General features: G+C 36.8%; 1 protein-coding gene across 1 annotated transcript in view; it reads left to right on the top strand.

Moving 5' to 3' along the window:
* Nucleotides 1–12,339, top strand: part of WNK2 (WNK lysine deficient protein kinase 2) — a 102,077-nt gene that overhangs the window by 23,789 nt on the left and 65,949 nt on the right. The window contains exons 2-3 of the mRNA XM_032208739.1: nt 9,928–10,100; nt 10,979–11,199. Of these exons, the coding sequence (XP_032064630.1) occupies nt 9,928–10,100; nt 10,979–11,199 (394 nt within the window). The remainder of the gene's footprint in view (nt 1–9,927; nt 10,101–10,978; nt 11,200–12,339) is intronic.

Here is a 12,339-nt window from a genome sequence, read left to right as displayed (position 1 = left end):
ATGTTAATTTTATCAAGTTCTTTCTTCACTTTGAGTCCCCCCCTTTTAAAGAAATTCATGTTTTATTTACAGTTTTCCTTTCACAGCATACATATTTTGTGGACAGTGTATTGACTGAGTCAATGTCCTTTTAAAACAATGCTAACAATGATAATACAAATAAGTATATATAATCCTAATCTTCAATCTTCAACAATAGTATCCTATCTTTATAGTTCTTTGTCATGTTTTCTATTAATTCATTTAAGAATAAGTAACATTTCTTTTCACCATATATTTATTATCCCCTATAAAGTCATTTATATTTAATATTTAAAAAATTACCATATATATATTATCCCCTATTAAGACTTAGATTTAATATTTAAAAAATTACATTATTCCACTATAATTTCAATATCCCAGATATCTAAAACTACTAATCAAACCAAATATTAACAAAACCTAATCAATCCCGGGATTATATCTCAAAATCCCTTCAATTTCTATTCCTTAAAAATTTTAAATTCACAATATATTTTAACACACTGTTAATATTAATTATACAATTAAATTACCTAATCCTAAACTTCCACCTTCTACCCTTAACTTACTTTTGAATATAATAAATTCTATTATCTATTAGTATTAGCTACCATTTCCCCTATTTATATTTTCAACTTTTTTATTTTATTAATATATTTTATCGCTATCCATCATCTCTTAATCTTTTTGGAGTTCCATCATCTATTAACTTTTTAATCACCTTTTTATTTATTTCTCTTGGAATCTTATAACTTTTAAAAATGTTTTTATGCCCACTGAATATTTCTTTTGGGTTGCCCTTTATCTTTCTGCTGCTTCCTTTAAACCCATCCAAAAGTCTGAGCCTCCCTTCTGATATGTTAGCAATCCGCCCATCCTCCCAGCTTGTAGTGTGCAAACTTGAGTCCATACTAAAGATGATAAGCTTCTACAGTTTTAGATTCACAGTTTAAGACCGGTGAAAGCTTAATTAATCTACTCCTAAGCAAGAATCTAAGAATTATTTATTTTACACCTATTATTTATTACTATTTTAAATGTATTGACTGCCCAAGTCCAGGGGACTCTGGGCAGTGTACAAAATTAGAGAAAACATTAAAACAGCTAAAAACATGGAGTCAAACATACAGACCAAAATAAAACAATCTAACATGCAGCAAAACTAACAAAACAAAACGGGCCATTGAACAAATAGTAAACATCAGTCCCAAGCCTGGAACCAAAGCCAAATTCTCAAAGCTCTCAAAAATTTTCATTTTGCTATTCCAGCAGGTTGGGGCTGCAACATTGAAGGAATGCTTCCTAGGTCCTACAAGATGGTAGTGTTTAACAGAGCAGGGGTGGGTTGCTGCCAGTTTTACTACTGGTTTGCAATGTGCGCACAGTGTGTGTGTGTGTGCACTGTTCAATGTAAATTGTTTTTTGCACATGAACAGAACAATTTACATTGAACTGCGCATGTGCAGTCACTAAAAACCAAAATGGTGATGGCCCGACGGCGGCGAGGGAACCGGTTCAGGGTCGTGGCAGGCCTGGGTCACTAACAGTTCTGTGATCCAGGCCTGAATTCCACTACCAGTTTGGCCGAACTGGGCCAAACCATGAGCAACCCACCTCTGTAACAGAGGAGATTTGGGGTGCACCTACTCTGCTGGAATGTACTGGGTGGGCACAAACAGTTGGAGATGAGCAATTTCTCAGAGATATATGCCTTAAGCTATACAGTCTTCTTAGCTAATAACCAGGACTCAGAAGCCAAATGGCAACCACAGAAGGTTGGCTGGTATTTGTGATACATGGGCACACCAAGAAGTCCATTATTGTTCGCTCTTTTGAGCCAGCTGCAGCTTCTAACTGGTCTTAAAGGGCAGCCTCATGTAGAGCCCATTGCAATCATCCAATTGTGAGGTGCCAGGGCAAGAGTGACTATTTAAAGGTCTTCCTGATCATGAGATTGGCATACAGGATGAACCTATGCAAAGACGTCTTTGGCCACTGCTGCTATCTGCTCTTTGAGCAATAACTGCAATCCAGACATTTTGTACCACTCTTGTCTGAGGAAGTGCAACCCCATCCAAGACCAAAAATAGTATCGTCACCAATGCAGGGGCTAAAAAGCCACTGTCACTCTTTATCTTGTTGGGATTGAGCAGAAGACTGTTCTTCCTCATACTGGGCCTCCAAATACTAATACTAATGCTAATACATTGACAGTTTTACCTATAGTCCTATACTGCTTGAATTAGAGATCCAAAATTAGATAAATGTCTTGTAGATCTTTGCTACGTATATTATAATCATATACTTTTGATTAATTATCCTTATGCAACATTAGGAAGTGTTGAAGTTCAGTGTTTATTCTAAACCTACTGGCTGGCTGGATTAGTTACAAAAAGCTTTCATTTATTTTGGTAGAAATTATATGGTGTCTCTCCCAGTGCCAAGATTCCATGACCCAGTAAAGATAAAGCTCAGGCTAAAAAAAAGCTAAAAAACGAGGCTGCCTTATAAGGAGAATGAAAAAACGCAGCTGTTTATGTAACATTTGTGTTTCTATCAAGGGACATCATAGAAGTTTTTCTCCCCTTTTTAGAACAGCGGAGTGCAATGAGTGTAGCATTAAAGTTATGCAGTGAAGAGAGACCAAATGGTGAAAAGAAAGGTTAATTTTTCTGGCATTTAGTAAATTACAGTTAGCAGAAAAAGTACATTTTAAGCCCTGGAAGAGCTGGGTATTGCAGTGGATCTTAAAAATACTAGACTGCCTTAGAGAATTAAATTCCTTCACTTTATTTTTATTTTTTTTGGCCACATTTGTATGACACTTCATTGAATGAATCTTATCATAAGACTAAACAAAATATACCCATCAACCCATACAGAAAACTGCAATAGCATTCTCGATTATTAACTGATTCACTGGTGGCAACAGTCCTATCCTTTTGCCTTACCAAGGACTTTTTGGAAAAACACTGCTTTTTAGAAACGATATAAAGAAGAATCCAATGTAATCTAAGCGGAGGGGTACAAGGTTTTCAAAATCTAGGGGGCTGTGACCATGAAGGCTTGCTTTCAGACCTGAGTCCTTTGACGTCTTAGAGGGCAAATCCACAGCATCTTCTCTTGGCAGGCTGTACTGGGTGAACAGATTCTGCCTTGAGCAGGAAGTAATGAAGCTATTGAGGCTCAAAAACATGAGGGACTTTGCAGGCAATAAGTAGCTCCTTGAATTGAACCCAAAAGCTCTTCAGCAGCCAACACTGAGGTTATTCAATTAGCAGTTGGGTGGCTGCATTTTATACCAGCTGGAGCTTCCAAATCACCTTAAATGATAACCTTAACAAGCTGATAAAGATATATGTCAGGTTCTTGGCAATTTGTTGAGTCGAAACTAATTCTTCAAGAATCTTTCTTAAAGAGATTTCTGAGAGAGAGATTACAAGAATTTCAGCAAGTGAATTATTTGCAATCTAGAAGCCATTTATCCCTTGAATCTTGAATCCCCTGAATCCCTTGAATCTTTATCAAGGAAAGAATGATCAGTTGTGATATCTAGAAAAAGGAGCTGACTGGTTTTTGTTCTTATCCCAATTGCGCAAATAGTTGCTGGTGCATGTTGAGGTATATAGTTGCGGTGGACAAATTGGGAGTTTAGACTGGCATTTTTAAAACATGAAAATGGATGAATTCTGTGACCTTGATGGAGCTATTATCTTCTGTCCATTAAATTAGCAAGTGCATGCAACTGCTTCAATGTGATTTATAAATGGATTATCTCTCAGTCTGACTTCTATCAGTTGATTGGGAAGATTACTTAACAAATCCTATAATCCTGTTCTGGATGACATTCAGTGTATTTCATTGGATGATGTAATTGTTAAGGCATACAGATAGTCCTCCACTTAAAACCACAATAGGGACTGGGAAATTTGTTGTTAAATGGTTTGATCATTAAGTGAGTCATCATGTGATAATCTTTTTGCTGTGGTCATTAAGCAAGACATTAGATCGCCATTTGGGACCGCTTTTGTTTGTCAGAAGCTGCCTGGAAAGGTTGCAAAGGAAGATCACAAAATCCAAAGATGATGCAATACATTCCTGTTGTTAGGTGTGACCAAGTCATGATTCTGTGACTGTGGTGATGTCTCCAGTCATAAGTGCGAAGATAAGTTACTTTTGTCAGTGCGGTTGTAATTTTGAATGGTTCCTAAATGAATGGTCATAAGTTGAGGACTACCTTTAGAGAAATAATAAAGACCCCTATGACCCATTGGGACATCCTTTTAGAGAAAGGTAGTACAGTCTGATGTGGCCAGTATGAACATTAAATTTTATCAAACCATGTTTTCTTATTTACCCCAATGCTGGGTTGACCTGTGATCATCTAAGGAGAATAGATACCATTAATAGCAAAATAATTGTAGTGGCAAAGGAACTTTAATAATAAGTCAGTATTTACTTAAACAGATGCCTACAGGTGGGCAAAAAAGCAGTGGCAGTGGGAGCAACTTCCAACTTTCTGCCCGTTTCTTCATTCACTTTGCTTGTAAGAAACTGATGGAGGGCCAAAAACCATGGTCATGTAATCACGGCGACACTGCCACAACTGCAAATAAAACGGGTCTGACTATCATGGAAATTTCAATTATACAGATGTAATGGATCCTGGATTTTGTATGCATTCTTTTAAGTTAGTGGATTTGAGTTACCTTGATTCAAAAAATGTTGTGGTATAATGCAGCATACTGAGGTTACAAACAGAAACACAGATAAAGACAAATGAGAATTTTAGATAACTCATGATCTGTTGAGTCATCCTCCCAGAGTTATTTCCTTACCTGAACAGAGAAACAGAGTAACTTAACACGTGAGCAAAAAAGTAGTGGGAGCAGAAACCACTTCCATTGCATTGCTGGTTTTTGCATTGACTTTGCTCGTGGCAGGGAACACCAGAAAGCACGATTGCATGATTTTGGTAGTGCTGCAGCAGCCACAACTTTGTGAATACAAATAGTGTGAAGATCCTTGAAAATTAAATTACATGAGAGTAATGAATTTTGAACTTAAATTCTTTAAGTCCATGGATTGGAGGTGTACCTTGATTCCAAAATTTTGGGGGTAATTGAAGGTTACAAACAGATATGAAGGTTGTAACAGTGCATTACCAATGATCAATTGCTACCACTTCTCATGTGCATTCTCCCTGACTCTCACCACACTACCCTCACACTCTTTAGTACTCCTCCTGCAATCTGCACTGCATCACCATGCAGCTTTCCCACCCACTCCCAACTCTCTCAGTGCATCTCATGTAACACTGTGTACTTTTGCCACAATCCTTCCCACCTTATGCACCCACTCTGCAGGCATACTCTGCAATTCATACCTTACTATTTTGCCCTCTTGTCCCTGTGCACTCCTCATGCAGCTCTGTGCATCTTTCCTAATCCACACAATGCATCTTGTGCATTCCCTAGAGCTCTCATATATCCCCTCTGACATGCATGGTGCCTCCCATACACTCCTTCACTTGGTAGCAGCCATTTACAATATATAGCTCATAGTAAAATAATTAAAAATCTGGAAATCAGCCATTTCAAAACCAAAATTCAACAACAAATTTGCTAATAAAATCATGCCTGCCCACCCATATAAGACAATGAAAACCATAGATGCCATCTACACAATGCCCAGTTAAATAATACAGATTTCATTGTCTTACAAAATACCAGTAAAATAGTACAAGGCACACTTCTTCTCCTGGAGTGTTCCAAAATAGATGGGCCACTATAGAGAAGACTGACTTGTGGTCTACATTTCCCTGATTTGACCTAGGGAGAAGAACACAAGACTTTCTCCATATATGCATATGGGCTGGGCAGATTCCATTTGGACAAGACTCAACTGTCAGAAGGTGTGCAGCAGTTTTATAGAAGGTGTTTGGGCAAATGACACAGACCGTTCTTGAAAACTGAGTTCCAACAGATATTCTGGGTTAAAACTCAACGATAGTCATCAATTTGTCATAGATAATGGGAAAGCTGGTGTAAAATATTTTGAAGAATCCATGTTGGGGATACTGTCCTGGTTCTTGATGCTGCTGCCTTATTTTGTTCAGGGCCTTATTCAATATTTATCTTGAAAGATTTCCATTGAAAAACAATGGATGGAATAATTTACAAACATCTTAATTTCTTCAGTGACTGGTTTATATGATCAACATTGTTAATTATAACTTTCCTCACCCCGAGTGTCAGCATTAAATTCTTTGGGATACATGTATGAAATGCAACTACAATGTACCATAGGACCCATCTTTTCAAGCATTTGCTTCATCTGGCTGCATGATTTATGAACATCCGTTGAATTAGCAAAGGTTTTAGCTTGTGGTCATGCTGCCTTATTCTTTGTGGTTATTTTGGCTTGCTCTTTGTAGTGTATCTCTCGAGTATTAACCACAACTAGGTGGAGCTGTTTTATGTTACATAGAAGTTAAAATCTTAAGCCTCTCAAGTATGTGATGTGTTTTAGCCAACTTTTTAGTGTCATATTTACCCTTGGAGTGTTTGTGTACCCTTAATATGAACCTTAGCCAAGGGCACTGAGCCAGAATTGATATATACCTGTATGCTTTTTATGCTGGTGAATGAAAAGAAGAACCCTAATCACACAATTAAAACCACAATATATGTACCACAGTACACATAGCCCTCAACTTACAATCATTTATTTAAAGATTGTTTGAAGTTACAACTCACATTGAAAAAAGAGACTTATGGCCAATTTTCATACTTAATGACCTTTGCAGCATCCCCATGGTCGTGTGATCAAAACTTGGGCACTTATCAACTGGCATGTATTATGACATGAGCTCCTGTGATCACCATTTGTAACCTTCCCAGCTGGCTTCTGACAAGCTAGATTCGTTTAATGACTGCATTATCCACTTAACAACTGCAGTGATTTGCAGAAGGTGTGTAGCAGAGAAGTGCGCTTCAGGGTCCTGTTGACCACCTTTAAAGCCCTTCATGGTAGTGGATCTGAGTACTTGAGAGACCGCCTTCTGCCGATTACCTCCCTCCGACCGATAAGATCGCACAGACTGGGCCTCCTCTGAATCCCATCCGCCAGTCAATGCCGACTGGCGACTACACGGAGGAGAGCCTTTTCTGTTGCAGCTCCGACCCTGTGGAACGATCTCCCCGTTGAGATACGCACCCTCACCACCGTACAGGCCTTCCGCGTAGCCCTTAAGACCTGGCTATCCCAACAGGCCTGGGGATAAGTCTCTAATTTGCCCCACCCGAGTGTTGAATGTTGAATGCAAGTTGTGTTTTTATTACGTTATTTATTTTGTTCACATATTGTTTGTTTTGAATTGCACCCCCTCCCTAATGATTGTAAGCCGCCCTGAGTCCCCTCAGGGAAAAGGGCGGCCTATAAATCCAAATAAACTAAACTAAACTAAACTAAGTGGCACAGTGGTTAGAGTGCAGTACTGCAGGCTACTTCAGCTGACTGCTAGCTACAATTCGGCAGTTCAAATCTCACCGGCTCAAGGTTGACTCAGCCTTCCATCCTTCTGAGGTGGCTGAGGAGGACCCAGATTGTTGGGGGCAATATTATGCTGACTCTGTAAACTGCTTAGAGAGGGCTGTTAAAACACTATGAAGCGGTATATAAGTCTAAGTGCTATTGCTATTAACAATTGTGGTAAAAACATTGTAAAATGGTGCAAAACACTGTTGCCATGCTTAGCAACAGAAATTTCAGACTCAGTTATGGTCCTAAATCAAGGGATATTTGTAGATGGTTGTCACTTGTGAGAGAATTCCACAGCTACTTCAATAGTATGTCTTCGAAAAAGATTTCAACACATGGATAGATTCCAGAGGGTGATCCTTCAGTTAACCTGAAACTAAGTCACTGGTGTGATGGGCGGCATATAAATTAAATAAATAAATAAAAGTGTGTAGGTTTTAAATGTGTATTTATCTATTAGCATTACAGTGTTCTCAGCCAAGCAAGCCCACAGAGACTTACAATAATAACAAATATTTAATTATACTGTTCCCCAGAACATATATCTAATATCTTAGAACCATAAAACATTCTAACCATGTAAAACAAAACAATAATCTGACATTGAGTTTACATTTGAAGTGCACACTGGAATTTGACAACAACAATAAAAAGGGCCCAAAAGTAAACAAATGAAAATACATTTGTTGGGTTTTTTTTAATGTCACAGAACAGGCAAAGCGGATTATTTAGGGAAGGGATTCCATTATAACGTAGTCACCAACAAAAAAACTCCCAACCTTTGTCAGTTCAAAACAAGCTTCCCTTTAGAGAAGCATTTACAATGGGCTAAAATGCATTTTAACGTTTGTGCTACTCCTTATGGAGGAAGAAATGTAGACTCAATCTTTTTAGGGACTTTGCTGTAAAAAAAAGGTAACACAAGACAGAGCATGTCTCGGTGGAGACATGCCAAGAAGAGTTTAGTTACCACATTTTGGAACCACTGCAATTTTTGAATCTCTTTCAAAAGCATCATATACACAGAATATTACAAAATAAAAGCAGCAGGTAACTAGCACATTGATCAGAGTAGTTGAATTGGTTTTATCCAGTAAATTATGTACAAGTAGAGCTAGACAAAGGCATTCACCCCTATGTAGACCTAAGTACTAAACGGTTAGATCTAAATGCTTATGGCCAGCATAGGTCAAACATAATCACCAAACTATGGACCTGGTTCTTCAAAGGAAGAATCTCCTCATCTACATCAGGAAAGATTTCTTCCAGTTGCTCGATTCTCCTGTAAACATCAGTTTCAGTCCATTATGTCCAATCCAATCTGAACCAAGCAGGAATCAATCATAGAGCCTAGCACATTAATGAACATAGGGATCAGAAGTAAACCTTTAAACTCATAGCAGTGATGCTGAACCTCACAACTTTATTATTCCTCTATGTAAATCCCACAGTCACTAGAACTAATTATGTTACCTAACTGGATGAAATATGTGCAAACAAATAACCATGGTCAGAGAGCAACAAGGAATCCATGGATCTTAAGTGACTTTTCTAAAGACAGGCAGAGTTGGGGGTTGTTATTACAGAAAATAGGGGTAACCTCAGAAAAGGCATATTTCCTAGGTACCATAAGATAGTAAGATTTCAAAGAAGGAACTTGGAGATGCCCCCCTGTTGGATTAATTTGTGTGGGCAGATGTTCTTGGGAGAAAAAACAGTTCTTCAAGTAACCTGATATCATGACATGTAAGGTTTTAAAGGTGATACCCAGCATCTTGAAACTTATTCAGAAGCCTATTATAAACCAGTGCAGTTTGCTAGTTTCTAATAGGTAGTAATGGTATTACATAGGCATTATGAGATGTGTCCATTAAGTACCCATGCCTCTGCATCCTGGATCAAGTAAAACTTTTGGGTGGTCTTCAAGAGCAGCCCCCATATGGAGTGCACTGCAACAGACCAACAGAGATGATCTGTAGAACTATGGTGAAAAAACTGCAAAAAAGAAAAAAATGGTATCTATAATGAAACTTAATGATATTATTCTGTTTTGTTTTTGTAATTTTGTAATTGTATTTGATATTTACCTAAAATATTTGCCATATTGAGTTATGGCTATGGCTTAGATCTAAAGATCCTACTTTATCAAAGATAATTCCATTTGCAAGGGAAATACATTTTATCGTTCATTTGAATTCTCTTGCACCCCTAAAATCAACATTAATATCACCTATGGAACAGGAAAAAATTATGGACATCATTTTTATGGCTCTCTTCATGTGAGCCGTAGTGCAGCAGCCCTTTTAATGCGGGGTATATTCCCAGGCTGTCTTCTGACAAGAAATATTTTCTGAATTGCAGGATCGAAAGCTGACAAAAGCAGAACGGCAAAGATTTAAAGAAGAAGCAGAAATGTTGAAAGGTCTTCAGCACCCAAATATTGTTAGGTTTTATGATTTTTGGGAGTCATGTTTAAAAGGAAAAAAGTGTATTGTCCTAGTAACAGAACTGATGACCTCCGGAACTCTGAAAACGTGAGTACTAGTTATGTCATGACATGGATAACTAGTTAAGTAGAACATCTGTATAAACAAAGTTCTTGCTTAAATCCCTAACCCTGTTAAGAATGGAAATCTACCATCCTTCTCCCTGACTGTATTTCAAATTAAATCAATTTAATTTCAAAATTAAGTTTCATTTCTATTATATTCTCTATTATTTTCTTCTGTGACTATCCACCGTTCTGCTTGCATTATCTCTTCCTTTTACTTGGGTCACTTTGAACCTCTTGGTTAACCTTTTTCAAAATAGATGACATTATTAAGCTATAATCAAATAATCTTCCACCAATGAGAAGGAAGACAGTTGATTCAAATTAACATGTTTGAATGATTCATTTGAATCACCATGCTTTATTATCTTACTGATGATAAAATAACCTTTTTCAATATTTGTAAGAATTCACTATATGTTTTTTTCCACCTCATTAGAAATAATATTATTGCTTTAAGTTTCAAATATGAAGCACTGTTGCTGGTCAACTGTATGCCAATATACATACAGGATCAGTGAACATGTAGAGTTTTGCATAAACAAAGATCTCCATAGAATTGTAATTCATAGCTTTTAGCACATTCGGATTTAGGTGAATGTATTTATAATTTACTTTCCAAACTATCCTCCTTTTAAATTAGGACTGTATTTGACTGTACTTGGCTGAAGGCTGACTCGGATAAGTCTAATTGCAAGAGGTAGATTGCTTACAAAGTATTCAAACTGACCTGAGAAGTGTCATGAATGTTTCAGGGCCTTGTTGCCCTGCAGAAAGGCAGATATTGTCCACAAGAAGAATCTCAATGCTTCTGTTTTTCTCTAAAATAATTTTATTCCATCTCACATGTTTTTATTTTAGCTATTTGAAGAGATTTAAAGTGATGAAACCAAAAGTTCTTCGTAGCTGGTGTCGGCAAATCCTAAAAGGTCTTCTTTTTCTGCACACTCGAACACCACCAATTATTCATAGAGATTTAAAATGTGACAATATTTTTATAACCGGGCCAACTGGATCTGTGAAGATAGGAGATTTGGGTCTGGCAACACTTAAGAGAACTTCATTTGCCAAAAGTGTCATAGGTAAGCATGACATGACATAAAAATAGAATTGGAAGGGACCTTGGAAGTTTTCTAGTCCAACCCTCTGTTCAAACAGAAAGCACTACACCATTTCAGAAAAATGGCTGTCCCGTCTCTTCTTAAAAATCTCCATATTTCATTTATCTCATCTCTCTTCATTGAAAATGGATGAATAGTATAGACCCTCAAAACAATCGACCCATATTTTGTTTTCACTGCTATATCAATGCTAAATTATTCCCTCATATATTCTTCCAAAATTAGTAACATTTCAACAATGTTATTTTTTCTTAATCAGTAATTTATAATGTATTGACTATTCTATACATATGAACATGAATTATAATTTACTTTTGTTTAGAAGCTTATGCTTATAGTGGATGTAATGTATAAATAAATAAACTTACTTAACAAGCAGTAATCTTATACAAAGAAAATCATTATTAGAATGATTTTATAATTATAGAATAGAATTATTATTCCCCCCCCCTGCTTTCCTCTTTTTCAAGATCATGTCACATGATCAAAATCAAGACAAGGCAAAGTCTGCATTCATACCATTTTGAATTCTGACATCCAATTTTTTTATGGAAATCTGTAGCTCAGGGATTTGCCACAAAGCATAAAAAGAAGTAGGGCATCTATTGACAAGACAGCTGTTAACTTTCAAACTTGGATTAAAAGTTTAGAAATCTCTCTTGAGATTTCAAACATAAGACTTAGGCATTCTTATATTAGATCAAACAAGATATTCAGTGAAATCAACTTCACAGGATATTTTATGAACTTTTCAAATTCCAGATTGCTTTTAAAAAAACATGGGCTTTCCTATGTCATTGCAGAAAATTATGCAATGAGTGTCTAGGATCTGAAAATATTTTGAATTCTTAGTCTGCTTTTTTTATTGGGCTTCAAAGTATTATTTGAATTAATATTGTCTGGGAGGGGAGGCACAAAATTGTAGAAAACTGCCTTTCTGTGAGTTGAACATTTCTGCATATAGAATGATGCCTTTGGGTTTAACCTAATATTTCATTTAACTGTCTTTCTTACTAATTTCAATTTAAAATACGGAAGTTTCTTTGAGTTTTACATTTATGCATAAAACGTTATTCTTTAAATGTACTTTTCTATGGTTGA

This window comes from Thamnophis elegans, chromosome 2 (genome assembly GCF_009769535.1).
Source record: "Thamnophis elegans isolate rThaEle1 chromosome 2, rThaEle1.pri, whole genome shotgun sequence".
Classification (NCBI taxonomy): domain Eukaryota; kingdom Metazoa; phylum Chordata; class Lepidosauria; order Squamata; family Colubridae; genus Thamnophis; species Thamnophis elegans.
Note: the sequence above shows the minus strand (reverse complement) of the source record. Positions and strands in the feature narration are given on the sequence as shown.